Source organism: Pelodiscus sinensis, chromosome 2, assembly GCF_052426305.1.
Source record: "Pelodiscus sinensis isolate ZL-2025 chromosome 2, ASM5242630v1, whole genome shotgun sequence".
In the NCBI taxonomy this organism is placed as follows: domain Eukaryota; kingdom Metazoa; phylum Chordata; order Testudines; family Trionychidae; genus Pelodiscus; species Pelodiscus sinensis.
In genome coordinates this window covers 24060703-24077170 of record NC_143053.1, presented here as the reverse complement: position 1 = coordinate 24077170, position 16468 = coordinate 24060703, and the positions used below count along the sequence as shown (strand labels likewise).

Sequence of the window (16468 nt, the reverse complement as noted above, 5' to 3'; positions counted from 1 at the left end):
ATGGGAGAGCATCAAGTGTCAACTTACTGCTGCAAAGACACTACAGTAAGCAGACCTAAGTGCATCAACTTCAGCTATGTTATTCACATAGCTGAAGTTGCAGGACTTAGTTTGAGTGTGCATAGTAGTACAGACTGTTCGGTGGAGTTCTATGGAGATCAATTTTGGGATAGTTCTGTTCAATGTCTTCCATCAATGATATAGTGGCATAGAGAGTACGCTTTTTGTGCTATAAGCACAACTTCATCCTCCATATGGCCGTCCAGGCGGGCTGGAAGTTCCAGAGGCAGTGAGCTGTGGCCTGGCTCCACCTGGTCAATGTCTTCGGGTCCATTCCCCACCATCACATCTTTGACAACCTTGGAGAGTTTTGGATTCCAGAAACTTTCCTCCAGATGCTCTGGAACAACTACCACCACCATCCACTCCATAAACGGAGAGACGGATGCCATCCCCATCCGCTGTGGCATGAAGCAGGGCTGCTCTCTCTGCTCCATCACATTCAACCTGACCATGGAACCGCTCCCTCCATCTCCCATGGCCCAGCCACTTTTGTGCTGCATGGTGAGAGAATCAACATCCCGGCCTACATGGATGAACTGGTCCTGATCTCCAACAACTTGGAGAGCCTCCGGCAGATGCACATCACCAGCTGAGCCAGTGAGCAATTGGGCCTCCACTATAATACAAGGAAGTATGCCTCCCACCACTTCAATATCAGGGACCTGGTCTGGGCCACCTGGTTCCAGATCCATCAAGAGCCTCTGGTCTCTCTTGAGTATGGTCAATTTTACTAGTACTTGGGCAAGCTCATGCTAGTTCACATCTGACAGACTCCTGAGAACATTATCATGGAAATCCTGTGCGACAGAACCTGCGCTGAAGACTCCCTTCCCACTCTCTGGCAAAAGATCAAAGTGCTGAACACATTCCTGATCCCCCGCGTCTCCTTCATCCTCAGGGGCTTGGCCGTGGCCCAAGGTTCTCCTGAAGAAGGCAGATGGTGCCATTTGGCAGCAAGCGATGAAATAGCTCTACTTACCTCAAAGAGCCAGCACAGACATTATCTGTATTTCCCCACAGACAGTGCCGCACCAAACGTACTTTGGATGGGCCAAGGCAAGGTGTTTGAGATGACCAGCAAGTACAATGCTGAGCAACTTCACCCATTTCACCAACTGGCAGTTCGCCCGCCAGGCCAGGTCAACTGCATGCCCCTCAACAAAGCCACGGGGATCAAGACAAGCAGCGCAGGAATTGCAGCTTCACCAACAAAACGCTGTCCCACACTCTGTGTGGCTGTCAGACCCACCTGGCAGAGATGCCACAATGCCACCCAGGACTGGTTGATCAAAGCCATCCTGCTGACCCTTGGGAGCATTGCCGTCATCCCCAGAATGGACAACCTGACATCATCATGACCAATAAGGAGCAGAAGGTGGTCATCATGGTGGACGTCACTGTGCCCTTTGAGAATCGGACCTCTGTCTTCCATGAGGCCCAAATTTGGATGACTGAAAAAATATACCCTCCTGGCAGGCACCCTGCTTCCTTGGTGCTATGAAGTTCAGATCCACACCATGCTTGGGGGAGTCCTGGGCACTTGGGATCCCTACAACAAGCCAGTACTGAGAGCATCCAGCGTTGGTCAGCACTTTGCCTGGCTTATAAGGCAGCTGATACTGTCCAATGCTATCCAGTGGTCCCAGAAACATTTACAAGTAGCAAGTCACAGGCTACTGGCACTACCAGGATGAGTGACAGATGGCGGATGAGAGACAGAGAAATCGCCTGCTTCCTTCCCTGAAAGTTTATCTTTCCGGAGAAGACCCACAAGCCACCCACAGACCAAGGGACTCACTCCACCCATGCGCCTATGCACTTTATCGCCACATATTGGCACTCTGTCCCCTTCATGAGTGGCATCCCCAAGAACATGGACACTTGAAAAACTCAACCACCTTGATCTGGGACAATGCTAGTTACATCTACTATGTGTCTCATTAACTGTATAAACTACTATTTTTATTTCCTCATAGCCCAAGCTTGACCCCAGATGTACAAAAGTGCCTTTCTTTTTACCTTGTAAACTTTATTTGAAACATTAACTTCAATAAAACATTTTCTATGATTCTCTAAGCAACTGTCTCAGCAGTGTTTAAAGTAGTCTCTCAGTGGCTTAACGTTAGCTTTGTGTTATCTTCTAAATAGATCACTGAGCTATCTATCTTTTCTTATTTTTCAGGACAACTATCGCATATGCCTCAACTATGCACGTGACAAACTGTAGAACATAATGTACCATAGCTTGATATAACATCTGACTAAACATACTGGTTATACCCGTGGCTGAGGTACCGTAAGACACACCACATCACCAAGAGGATTCATTTTTAACTCCTGTAGCCACTGGATATCAAGACTGTTCAGTTCTTTGCTTCAGATGACCTCGCCTTGGAGGCTGAGCCATAACTTGCAGGTCACGCATCCAGCTGTGGTCAGAATACTGGTGTGTGCAAAATTGTTTGAATACACACTGTCAGCTTTAAAGAAATTGCAAACAGCTAAGTAGCAGGTTTGAGTTGTCAAATGTGCCTGCACGGACCATGAAGGTAGGAAATTCTGTTGAAAATTCCTAGGTTGGCAGGAGCTTCCAAACCATCAAATCTGGATCCTGCTTGAGATAGAGGATTGTGGCGGTCTTTGAACTTCAGGTTTTCCCCTTTTAGTACCAGAGTTGCTTAATTATTATTTTTTTTAACTTCAGTCTTTGCCATTTACACTCAAACTACTGTTGTTGTTTAAGGAACACTTTGGTGAAGTGGTATACCACAGACTAAGAAAGAAATCCTATTTGAGGCATATTGCCTTTTATTCTTTAGTAGGGGGCTGCACGCCCTGCTCGCTATGCTGTCCAACCCCCCTCTCTCTGGGGGTAGGTGTCTGGCCAGGGGAAGGGAGCTAGAGGTGCAGGGTGTCAGCTTGGGGGGGGGGGGGTATGAGTGAGCAGAGTGGAGGTGCAAGGTCTCGGCAGAAGGGTTGAGTGAGCAGGGTGGCGTGCAGGGTCTCGGTAGGGTGGTGTGAAAGGGGGCTGGAGGTGATGGGATCTCAGCGGAGGGGGTGAGTGATCGGGTGGGGGTGCAGGGTCTCAGCAGGGCAATGAATAAGGGGTCTACTGGTGCAGGGTCTCAGCTTGGTGTGTGGGGGCCACTTACTTACATTTGCATGGCTCTCAGCACCGTATCTCAGGCACTACCTACTGCTTCTTTTTAAAATCTAATTTGTTTTGCATTAATTACTTGTATTAACTACGATTAAATGAGAAACTTAATTTTATGCCATTCTATAAGTTAAGAGTTTGCCCTCACTTGCAGTGCTGGCTATGTTCACTTTTGGTCACCCTACCTCCAAAAAGATGCAGCAGATATGGACAGATTTGCAATTCAGGCAGTGAAAACGATTAGAGACCCAGTTAGGTTGTGTGCAAGAAGAGACTGAACAGAATGGGACAGCATCGTGTTGCCAGCAGACAGCCCCCTGGGGTATGCCAACGCTACACGTACCAATGAATTAGCAGGCACACATTGGGGGCAGTGGAGGGGACCCGGTGCAGCCGGAGAATGGGGGGGTTGTCAGGCTCAGATAGCAGAGACCACCTGGTGGAGCCCAGGGGTGTGCAGGAGCGGGTTCAGCTGGCAGAGGGGACCCAGCACCAGCATCTCCTCCCCAGTGGTACAGCCCCCCGGGCATGAAGCAGGAGCCAGAGCAGCCCATATCTGGAGGGGACTACACCCAAGATGGCCACAGCAAATGGCTGAGGACTGAGATGGAGGCGGGCGGCAGCACGTGGATGCTGATGACATCATTCCATCGTTCCACAGGAAATGTCTTTTTAATGTATATAGAGAGAGATAAAGAATTACGCCAGCATTACCAAGCAGTATGTTATATCCACCTACAAAGGTGCTATATCAGATCAGTCTGTTTGATTACATGGATTGACTTACATGGTCAAAATGCAGTCTATTTGCAATACTGTGTATAGACTGCATTTTGACCATGTAAGCCAATCCATCCTTCCATCTGTGACAACTACTTAGGCGTATTTGCATCGCACTTAGAAGAGACACTGCATGGCAAGAATTAAGCAATGGCTAGTTAGTATATTAAAAATAAAAAGTTGTTTGGAGCAACAGTGTCACTGCATATACTATATTTTGCAACGTGTCATTGAAATTGAAAGATTTCAGCAAGAGACCATTTAAAACAAATTGTAATTTTTCTGACTTAAGTCTAGCACATGTCGTATGCTTAAAAATACAGATGTGATTAGAATCCAGGCTCCCACATTCACAGATCTAGGAAACAGACTTAAGCACAACAGGTTGGTTATATTATCAGGATGGGAGCTAACTTCATGTGGCCCAAGAGGATATTATACTAAGACTATACATTCTAAAGCTACTTATCAACAGGTACTCTATCCAAACTTAATAGATCAAGTTAAGAAGTGGGAGCCTCAGTTATTGATATCCCATGCTTTGGGAGACTTAGGTCCTTAGGTGTTATTTTAATTCAGCTAGCTGTTGTGTACAAATACCGATAGCTTATTAGATATTAAAAAGTTCAGTTTAAAATCATTTAGATGAATTATTCAGCACTTACATAGTAATGACAAAGTAGTATCAGAATTAAAGTTAGGATAATTTGGAATCATTATGAAGTACTAGAATGACGGAATGCCGAAGTGCTATAAAACACACCTGTTCAGACAAGATACCATTCCTGTATAGCAATGAATGGTGACAGCGTTTTATCATCTTAGTTTTTCCAAAAGCACTGCCAGTCTTGGAAGATTAGCATCTACACTGGCACTTTATAGCACTGTAACTTTTTGGATCAAGAGTATGAAAAAGCACCCTCTTCTTCCTCCCACCACAGCAGCAAGTCAGTGCTGTAAAGCACCAGTGGGAACCAGGCTAATCCCTTGCAGAGCTCTCGCCCAGTAGTATTGCAGTGGCCACACATTCCATTTACAGCGCTGCCGCAGCTGCGCTTTAAACTATCAAGTGCAGACATCAAGGTTCATGTCACTATGCAAGCCTAAACTCAGTGGAGTTGAAAGAGAACCTGCAGTCATCTTTTACCTTGGCATTTCACTGTGTTGGGTTTCTAAGAAGGCTGTTTCCATATGCAGTTTCCATTAGTATTAATGGGAGTCGTATGTGATTGGTAATTTCAAGACTCAGACAGCCTCCTTTGATCAGAGTATGTGTTACCAGTTAAAAAAAGACTACTTTTGTGCAGAGTAGTTCCCCCTCACAGAGGGCAACTGAGTTCTTCCATTTATTACATTTGTTCTATTATCTAAGATTTTACATCCTGGTTCTATTATAAATTAATTTTGATATATTGGAAGTAACTTGTCTGGCACTAAAAAAAGAGAAGAAAACTTCACTTGCTGCCTCTTATTGCTGTATTACAGACAATTGGCTGTCCTTGTGTTGCTCAAACAAAATCAAATGACAGTCTGCATGTGGAAACCATGAAACAGAGGTCTTACTATTACTGCCAAATACTGTATATCAGGCATACTACCTTCCTTAACATCTGTGAAGAGACATGCTAAGAGGAAACTAATAGGAGCAACTTATGCCTTAGTAGCAAGTAGGTGTTTTTTTTAAAACCAGAAAAAAAATCCAGAACTGATTTCCTTTTTGGTTACCTAAATGTCCTTAGTCAGCCACATGGATCAATGTGTTGAGCAGACACCAGTTCCGGGAAAGGTGAGGGGGAAACGAACAAACGTATTACTGGGAACACAACTTACTCAAGTCCCTGTAAACAAGCAATCTCTTTATGAAAGTTCTCACACTATCATTACAGTTGGGTATTGTAAATGAAACCCTTTCATTTCAGTTATATTAACCAAGTCAAAGTCAATTACCACAAGCTTCCTTTTTCATGCCAAAGGAGGGAACAGAGACATAAGTCAAGACTACTTTTTTCCAAAAAGACTCCCTTTCCATTTTACATGTTTTTCCACTTGGTACATGCCCAAGGAGACAAAATCCTATGTTTACCAACAAAATATAAACAAGCATCTCTGTTGTGGCATGTCCTTTCTCTTCTCCACTCAGAAGAGAAAGATCTGAAGCTGAAGTAAAAATACATGACTGACAGCACATCTTCATCATGAAGTTTTCGACATTAACACCTGCTGATCATACCCTTCCCTTTTCCATTTAGCAGTTTGCTGTTCAGAAATCAGCATTAGTAGATACAGAAATCTAAGAAGCTGTTCTCAGTGACTCTAGATTTGAAATGACCCTGACCAAACAAGTACTGCACAAACTGCTTCTCTGCCTAGTTGAATGAAAACTGCACTTGAAAATTACCTGATGGAGTTAGGAAATAAAATAAAAGTAAGTGAATCTATTCATAGGCTCAATGAACAAAAAGTCAGGCACCATGTACAACAATCAACTGTAATATCAGACTAAGTCAGCTCTAAAATAAGCCTAATTCTCCATAGTCACATGCACACAGAACAAAAGTTTAAGTAAACAGGTAACCTATAGGTGAGTCCCAAAGGTCAGTAGATTCAGGGTCAACATATTCTTCACTATATCCCACAACTGAAAGAAACAGTAAACTAGTATTTCAGAGTGGGGGTGTTTTCTAACTATGATATATAACATCGAGTTAGTGAGATGTACAGTTTGTCATTTACAGTACCTGAGATGGGAACCTCATCCCAGTCTTCAGATCTTCTAAATCGATTTGCTGTAAATCCGACACAGACGTTAACTCCAAAGGCAAAAGCAAATAAGGATATTACCTGAAATGTAAGAAAACAAAATGAACAAAGTAAAACAAGAATCCCAATTTAAGAGTACTCTGATTAAAAAGAAAAAGAAGGACTGGCTATATTATTTGAGTTCCCAGTCACTACAGCTCCTATTTCTGAGGCAGTAAACGAGAGTCACAATTTTAGAGTAATCAAAACCAGAAAGGGGCTTGTGAATAAAACATCTGATTGAAAAGCTGAAATGTTTCTTTTTGTAATAACTCCCCCCCCCCGGAGACACTGGTTACTCCTTTCAAAACCAGCAAGTTCTTTTCCCTTTCCTTTCCTACCTGGGGTAACTGGAAACAGCTTTTCTTAGCCATACTAGAGAATTCTTGAAAAGCCTTCACAGTGTGGCTCTCTTTATATTGACTGCAGCGCTCTGCTTGCTCCGTGAGTTCAGTCTACTAGCTACAACTAATCCCACCTGGTGAAGTTGACAGGCTCATTTGATTTGTCCAGGGGTGATTTCATCATGGTTCACTCACAAATCGCAGCTCTGACTCCAAGAAGCTTCAGGCATCATCCTTCTCTCGTCCCCTCCCCCACAAAATGCACACACGCGCTTTTATGTGGTTTCTTCCTCTGCCCAGGCAGGGTTTTCTCATGTTGCTGTGGCCAATACCAATTCATGGTCATTTTATTCAACTCACAAATGCAACAGGGGTAAAAGAGAAAGGAAATGGGTTTTCATCTTGCTAGAACTGGGGGGGGGGAATCTCTTAGGCGAGAGGATGAAAATGTTTGTTGCCATCTTCAAACATGAAAAAAAAACTTGCAAGAGAATTTCAGCGCAGTTAACTTTTTAGTTAATAAAAAAATTCGCACACAATAGCGCCGCTGATTTTGTGAAGGAGCCTTGCGGTTTTTTGTTTTTTTTTTTACTGCTTTGATACACTCGGGCGCTAGTCTCACACTTGGGAACTGCGCCTAAAGTTTCCCAGCGATTCCCCTGGTAGAATCCGCCGCACTTGTAACGAAATCTGATAGGGCTCCTTTTCCAACCTTACCCAACGCAGGGTAACTATTCATGTGTGTAACGGCTCGCAACTCCATCCGAGCATGCCGATAACCCAACAGAACTGAAACAACGTGACGTTCCCGCCTCCCCTTCCTTATTCCCTTAAAAAAAAAGCCACAAGACTCAGACTTCAGCAGCTCGCTGCAAAGCAGACTATAGCGCTGGCTAGAATTCGGGTTCACGCTGGTGATTAAATAGTGTTTGCAAAGGCACATTATTTACCTAGTTACCTCACCGCTTTTTTAAATTTGCTGAAAGCGTCTTTCACTGAACTGTTTACCAACAACGACACTGAGAGGGCCAGGGTAAAGGTATGTCAATCTAAGCACGGACTTCCCGAGCTTCCAGGAGACTCAGCTCCTGGGCAGGGCTTGCCCGAAGGAGTCGAGAAAAAAAACCCTTTTTCTATACATAACAGCCCGTTTATACACAGCCTGCTTCCATTAGAAGCCGCTCTCCCTTGGTAGCCTCACCTTCCTAGGCAGGACTATCTCCCACCCTGGCTTCCTAACCGCTCTTCCACACCAGCCGCCCTCCAGCAGACAGAGAGCGGTCTCCCGGCACAGCTGGGTCTGCACCGCGCCAGCCCCACGGGTGTAATCACGTGGAGTCGCCCCCGCGGCTTCTCAATGGGATTATGCAGGCGATTGGGAGGGAGGGACACGCCCCCTTTACTCCGCAGGCTGCGCTCTACCAGCCGGAGCATGCCCGCCACATGCTTACAAGAGGGTCTATACAGGTGAAGAGTTGATCCCGTGTTTTGCTCTGCTCCAGTTTGGTTGGTGTGGAAATGGCAGTGGCGGGTTGGGTTACAGACCGCGCTGCAGCTGAAGGCCCCTTCTCCACCCAGCCTTGCACAACTGCTTGCCAACGTTTCCACAAGGGGCTCCCACAAAAAAAAAAAATGTGCCGGTAACCTGCCAATAACCCCCTGTGAGGGAAAGTTGGATCATAGGCGCTCAGGGGAAGGGACGCTGATGAATATTCACGGTTATTCTCCCCCTTGAGACAAAAAGGCTTTCTCATCACCAGGCAGGGAGGCATCATCTCTTGGCAAAGAAACTGGTATGAATCTGCACTTGGGTAGAGATGTTTCTCTTTTGTTCCTGAAAATATACACAGAGGCGGTGTCTAGACAGGCAAGTTTTTCTGCAAAAGCAGTTGCTTTTGCGGAAAAACTTGCCAGCTGTCTACACTGGCCGCTTGATTTTGCGCAAAAGCACTGATGTTCTACTGTCCGAAATCAGTGCTTCTTGCACAAATGCTTTGATATTCCTGTTTAGGCAAAAGCCCTTTTCCGGAAATGCTTTTGCGCAAAAGGGCCAGTGTAGACAGCTGAAAACTGTTTTGTGCAAAAAAGCCCCAATGGCGAAAATGGCGATCATGGTTTTCTTGCGCAAAACCACGTCTAGATTGGCACGGACGCTTTTCCGCAAAAAGTGCTTTTGTGGAAAAGCGTACGTGCCAATCTAGACGCTCTTTTCCACAAATGCTTTTAACAGAAAAACTTTTCCATTAAAAGCATTTGCGGAAAATCATGCCAGTCTAGACGTAGCCAGAGGCTACGTCTACACTGGCGGGTTGTTGCGCCAGAAGTATGCAAATGAGGCTAAGCGTGGAATATCGCTGAGCCTCATTTGCATACCTAATGAGCCGCCATTTTGCGGAAGACCCTCTTGCGCTAGAAGGAGCTGTCTACACCGCCCCTTCTTGAGCAAGAAAAACACTCTTGCGCAATGCTGCGACGCTGATTATTTTCAGGAATAACGGCATTGCTCAAGAGGGTTTTTCTTGCAGAAGAAGGAGCAGTGTAGACAGCTCCTTCTAGCTCAAGAGCCTCTTCTGCAAAAATGGTGGCTCATTAGGTATGCAAATGAGGCTCGGCGATATTCCACGCTTAGCCTCATTTTCATACTTCTGGCGCAACAACTCGCCAGTGTAGACATAGCCAGACTGGCTACATCTACACTGCAGGTTTTTTGCGCAAGAACAACTGTTCTTGTGCAAAAACTTGTAGAGTGGCTACACTGCATGCGTGTTCTTGCACAAGTAAATTTATAGTAAAGCATCAGATAAGATGGCTTCTTGCACAAGAGTTATTCCTCTCCCCACTAGGAATAAGCCCTCTTGTGCAAGAGCTCTTGCTCCAGAAGGCAGTGTGGATGGGCAACAGGGGTTTCTTGCACAAGAAACCCCTATGGCTAAAATGGCAATCAGAGCTTTCTTGCTCAAGAGAGTGTCCACACTGCCATGGATGCTCTTGTGCAAAAGCACATGGCAATGTGGATGCACTCTTGTGTAAGACTTTTTGCCCAAGAACTCTTGCACAAAACAGTTCTTGCGCAAGAAGCCTGCAGTGTAGAGGTAGCCTAAGTGATGGAGATAACAAGGCTGGGTGTTCCTGATGAGTAATTGGAAATGAGAATGAGTGAGGGTGATGTCTTAAAAACGTATTAAGGTCTCTTTAAAAAATACAACAATGCTCTACCACTCTATGCAAGCTCTTTGGAGATATTTTCTGAGCACCACGGATATTAAAAGGCATCTCTGACTGGTCTGATTAAGCAACTAAATTGGGCCACTAGAAATCACCTCGGCTACGTCTACACTGGCCCCTTTTTCGAAAGGGGCATGCTAATTTTAAACTTCAGAATAGGGAAATCCGCGGGAGATTTAAATATCCCCCGCGGGATTTAAATAAAGATGTCCGCCGCTTTTTTTCAAAGTAGGAATAAGAGTTCCTCCGGAATAGGGCTTTATTCCAGAGGATCGGGCCAGTCTAGACGCTTTTTTCCGGCTTTTCCCCAAGCCGGAAAAAAGCGGCGGACATCTTTATTTAAATCCCACGGGGGATATTTAAATCCCCCACGGATTTCCCTATTCCAAAGTTTAAAATTAGCATGCCCCTTTCGAAAAAGGGGCCAGTGTAGACGTAGCCCTCCAGTTAGTAGCCCTATTTTAACAGGCAGCTCCTAAGAGCATATGAACACTAATAGGTTTAGGTATCTGTTGCATTCATTCATTTTCTTTGTTGATGGCAAAACATAGTTCCTGGCATAGCTACATAAAATACAATAGCTGAAGCCAGTACTCATGTATGTGTATTTACAGATTCTAACTTTACAGTATCTTCCTAACCTGCTGCACTTAATTTCAGAGTCTGTGTCCATGATTAAAGGAAGAAAAACAGCCACTCTCCCATTATTTACCACAGAGCATACCTTTTCAGAGGTGCTACCCTTGTAAACCTATAGAACACGAGTGGGGACCCTTTTCTGGGTCAGGGGCCACTGATTCACAGAAAAATCTGTGGAGGGGTGCACGCAAAGTGAGAAGCGGGGAGGGGGGGAAACACTGTGGCTCCCAACTGAGGAGAAAGACACTCCCCATATTCACCTCTCACACCAGGGTCTGGGGGCCCCAGCCTAGTAGATTTTGTGTGCTACATCCCCCAGGGGAGCAGCCAGAGGGCTGAAGCACCAAAATGAGCTCCCCAATGCTGTAGGGACCATGAGCCTCAGGAGCCAGATCCAGACAAACAGAGGGCTGCATTAGGCCACTGGGCCTGACGTTCCGTACCCCTGCTATAGAATTTACCATCTTTAGCGCCTTTTTTCAGTGTGACCTTGGCACAGATTTGTCAAAGTGAACCATACAAAAACACTTGGCATTTTTTAAGCCCTGTAAGTTCATCATCTATGAACATATCTTGCAGGGTAATAATGGCAATGCCTCATCAGAATTAGAAGAGAAAGACAACGTCATCATCACAGAGCAACTTTGTAACAGATGCTGCAAGTCAAAGTAAAGAAAGTCCTTGGTGCAGTGGCCAGGAGATGAGAATAAGACTGAGGATTCCTGAATTCTATTACAATCTCTTCCATTGACTCACTGGATGAGTCACATTCAGTTTTTCAGAACTGGTTTTTAACTGTGGGTAACCAAGTTAAAGTCACCTTTGGCCTGATTTTCAAAGGTGCTGAGCATTTTCAACTCCCATTAACTTCTGCTGAAGTTGTAAATGCTCAATTATTCTGAAAATCAGCTCCAATGTGTATGAACACTGGAAGCCCAGAAAACAGAAGTATCAAACATCAGTGACCATATTTTTAAATATTAAATTTTTTTGGTCAAGTTTAAAACTTTGTGTCTAATGGGCAAAGCCTGAATGGGCATAGCTCCATTGAATTCAGTGATGCTGCAGAGATTTACCTAGATGAGGATCTGAATTTAAATTTTCTAGTGAATAGTGTGAGTATAATGATATTTACCACCTCTCCTTGTGTCCTTTAAGATCTAGAGGTGATGAACTGTGTTTCCTGTAAGCAGTGCACTTGTGTGACTGCTCAGGAGAGATTCAAATGCCACGCTGCTGATTAGCAGAGCTCCCCAAAGCCATTTTTATTTTTTCTACTGATGGTGCATGTTCACACATGCCTTAGTGCACATAAAATTTATTCCACGTATGGATGAAAAAAAATCCACACACAGATGAAAAAGATTAGAGGGAACATTGGTGATGAGTGCTCTACAAGTGCTAATTTTATCATTTATTATATTTCTTGTCTGATATTTGCTATATGTTTTCTAGTACCGCTGGTCTGATCACAAGTTCATACTGACAATCACTTATTCTGTAAGGAAGATTCTGCCTGAAAGCATCCCAAGTTAACACAGGAGGAATTCATTAACATGAACAAAACTACTAATCCTTACTTAAGCAGAACCTCACTGCAGGGGTTTTCAGCAATTAACTGTCATTTTACTGAGAACAGCAGAATGGCTCCACCAATCCAAAAATGCATATTTTATTATTTAAAGAAATAAAAAAACATAAGTAATGTATGAGTAAGTTAGTGTGTGTGACCAACATTATGTAATGGAAAGAAAAATACAGTGCAGAGGTCCAATGCAAGTCCCACAAATAAAATGAAATACACTTTAAATGACTTGCATAAGAATCCACAGGAATTAATATTGCATCCATAAGCTACTTTTATTGTGTATTTGAAGCTGAAATATAAGGTGAGATGTAGATGAATAAGCAAAAAGAGAAATTTCAAGAATTTAGGATCTTTAAGCACACAAGTAACTTTATTTATTATACTCTAGTCTCATTGAATTCTACTCATATGAGTAAAGTTACTCATATGCTTAAGTATTTTCAGGATTGGGCCCTTAGGTTTAACATACAGTCACGTTACTCTTCCTGTAAGCAAGCCAACAGATTGGCAGAAATTGGCTGGTATGAGAAAAAGCAAAGGCAGAAGGTGGATGTGACAAGGCAAAGTAGTGAATGGTGTGGAAGTATCAAGTACTAGATAGCTAGGAGAGAAAGAGTATGTCTACATTGCAATGCTATTTCGGGATATTGGAGTATCCTGAAATAGCTATCCCGTGTCTTCACAGTAAACCCTTTATTTTGGGCTCATTATTCCAATGTCCTTGTAAACCTCATTCTATGTGGAATAAGGGAATAAGGATGTTTTTCGGAATAGCACTTTATTTCTAAACTAAAATGACAAAATAAGCTATTTCAAAATAACGTTGAAGTAAGATACGCAAATTGCGTAGCTCAAATTTAGTACCTTATGTCAAGTTACGGTGCAGTGTAGATGCACCTAAAGAGTATAAAAGAGAGATAAAAACTGAGGTCAGAGTACAGGATTCATGAGGGATTTTGGCTTTAGTCTGCAGAGAACAGTAGGTAATACACCAGGATCCGTGGTGCAGCTTGTTTTCATACCTGCATACGGTTCAAGGAATTTACAAAGGGAAGCTATGTTCTGACCTAACAAGTAGCACAGGAATAGCATATAAGAGCAGTTTCAGGTTGTGAATAGGGAGTTTACACCTTTTCAGCTCATAAGGATAATACTGTAAAATATAAATACAACTAACTGTATAATCAGTATGACCTATGCACTTGATAGACCAGTGTAAAATGTTACAGAATGCCAACAACTTCAGCTAGTAAGCAAAACTATGAATACATTTGAAAAAAATACTAACTAATCCTTATAAGAACAAAAGCAATTCAAGACACTAAAGTTTTTATTGATATGTTAATAATATGGGCTGGGCCGAGACAAAGGGAAGACATTAGTGAACATTAGGAATGTAATGTCAAATCCCAGGGTTTGGAAATGATATGATAAATTAGGGTACGTCTACACTACAGCGCTAGTTCGAACTAACTTAGTTCGAATTAGTTAATTCGAACTAAGCTAGTTCGAACTAACGCATCTAGAACTAAAAACTAGTTCGAACTAGCGTTTTGCTAGTTCGAACTAGTAAGTCCACATTGAGAGGACTCTGAACAGGGCTTAAGGTGGCCGGAAGCAGTGCCGGCAGGGCATAAAAGGAGGACTTAGAGCATGGAGATGCTGTCTCAGGCTAGCCGAGGGCTGCGCTTAAAGGGTCCCGACCCCTACCCCGGACACACAGTTCTAAGGGGTGCCCCGCTTGCAAAGAATTTCTGGCTTGGAGTGCCCTGAGTGCCCACACTGGGTACATCACACCACTCGGCCATCAGCCCGGCTGCACTTGCCGCAGGCTGCCATCTGGGGAGAGGGAGTAATTGGGGGGCTGCAGGAGAGCTTCCACCCCCAGAAGCCCGCAGAGCCAGCCCAGTCCTCCCCATCGGGGGCTCGTACCCCATTCCTCCCTCACCTCCTTCCACTTACCCTTCCCTAGCCCCCCTTCTTATTGATGTACAAAATAAAGATAACGTTTCTTCCAACATTGACTCTGTCTTTATTGAAAAAAACTGGGGGAGACTGGGAAAAGGAGGTGGGAGAGGGGAAGAGAAAGGCTGGGAGAGGGGAGGGCAACTAACATGATCAGGGGTTGGGAACAGGTCCCAGATGAAGAAAGGCTACAGAGACTGGGACTGTTCAGCTTAGAAAAGAGGAGACGGAGGGGGGACAGGATAGAGGTCTCTAAAAGCAGGGGTTGGGTGGAGAGGGTGCATTCAGAAAAGTTCTTCCTGAGTTCCCATAAAGAAGGACTAGAGGACACCAAAGGAAAGGAATGGGTAGCAGGCTTGAAACTAGTAAGAGAAAGTTGTTGTCCTTGACAAAGCAAATAGTTAACCTGTGGAACTCCTTGCTGCAGGAGGCTGTGAAGGCTACAACTAGAACAGAGTTTAAAGGGAAGTGAGATCAAGTCATGGAGGTTGGGTCCATGGAGTCCTATTAGCCAGAGGGTAGGAGTGGTGTCCCTGCCCAAAGTTTGTGGAAGGCTGGAGAGGGATGGCACGAGACAAATGGCTTGGTCATTGTCTTCGGTCCATCCCCTCCAGGGTCCCTAGGGTTGGCCGCTGTTGGCAGACAGGCTACTGGGCTAGATGGACCTTTGGTCTGACCCAGGACGGCCATTGTAAGCTCAGGGCTCAGTGTCGGGGGTCTCAGTGGACCCCCTTGATTTTCATGCACACCTGGTCCTGGGTGGCCAGGCTGGCAGCTCTCCTGCCCTAGACGGCCACTTTCCTGTGCCTAGTGCGGAGATCGTGGACGAGGTCCACGATGTCCGCACTAGCCCAGGAAGGTGCCCGCCTCTTGCGGTCCAGGGCAAGCTCCCGGGAGCCGCCAGCCTGGTCCCGGCAAGAGGGGGTGGGCTGGGGGGCATCGGGTGGGTGGCTCTGTGCCGTGCCAGGTGCAGGGTCTGCTAGCTGGGTGCTGGCAGGCTTGCACCTGGCACGGGCACCGTAGCCAGCCCGTGCCCCTTTAAGGGGTCCGGGGCCGGGAGGGGGGCATAGAGTTTCCCTGGTGTTGGCCAGAGTGGCCACCAGGGAAACCTGGGGAGGGCTAGCCTCCCACTAGTTCGAACTAAAGGGCTACACAGCCCTTAGTTCGAACTAGCTAGTTCGAACTAGGCGTTAGTCCTCGTAAAATGAGGTTTACCTAGTTCGAACTAAGCGCTCCGCTAGTTCGATTCAAATTCGAACTAGCGGAGCGCTAGTGTAGCACCTATTAAAGTTAGTTCGAACTAACGTCCGTTAGTTCGAACTAACTTTGTAGTGTAGACATACCCTTAGATATCTCTGTGGTTATCTTTTTCTGTTACATATAACTTCTTGTAAAAATTACATGCATTTCATGCTACATGCATTCCAATACACAGGAACAATGCGACTTATGAACACGTTGTGTTCCAAAACTTCTTTTGTAAGTCAGTTTGAAACTCAGAACACGTTTTCCCATAGAAACAGTGCTATAAATGGTGATTAGGTTCCCAGGCTAGCCTACAAAAGCCCATTTATTCCATAATGTAGCTGAATACTTTGAATTTGCAATGACAAATAGTAGAAATTGCTTTTTATTTAACAGTGAATGCTGGTGCTTGAGGAAAGGCATCCTTAGAGGAGGATGAGGAAGTAGGTGGAGATTCTGAAGGAGATCCCTGGGCATCCTCCGGACACCCTGTCCCTGCAAGCTCTGCATCAGCCCCTATAGCCAGCCCCATCCCCCAGCTGTCTTGTCCCTCCCACCCTCAGGCTCAGTGATGGCTCCATCAGCCCCCAGCCCTGACCCCCCACCGGCTGCATCCAGTCCCCGTTCACCAGGAAGTGGCAAGCAGCACAAATGTGGGCTGGA

General features: G+C 45.0%; 1 protein-coding gene across 3 annotated transcripts in view; it reads right to left on the bottom strand.

Annotated features, from left to right (window-relative positions):
- The window catches only part of ENPP2 (ectonucleotide pyrophosphatase/phosphodiesterase 2), a 97587-nt gene that overhangs the window by 64426 nt on the left and 16693 nt on the right, over positions 1-16468 (bottom strand). The window contains exons 1-2 of one of the 3 annotated variants that reach the window (XM_006130770.5): positions 7141-7366; positions 6739-6841 (exon numbers count right to left, since the gene is read on the bottom strand). In XM_006130770.5, the coding sequence (XP_006130832.1) occupies positions 6739-6841; positions 7141-7173 (136 nt within the window). In that variant the 5' untranslated portion in view covers positions 7174-7366. Of the gene's footprint in view, positions 1-6738; positions 6842-7140; positions 7367-16468 lie in introns of those variants that run through there. The other 2 variants (XM_006130773.5, XM_006130772.5) reach the window with 2 other exon arrangements.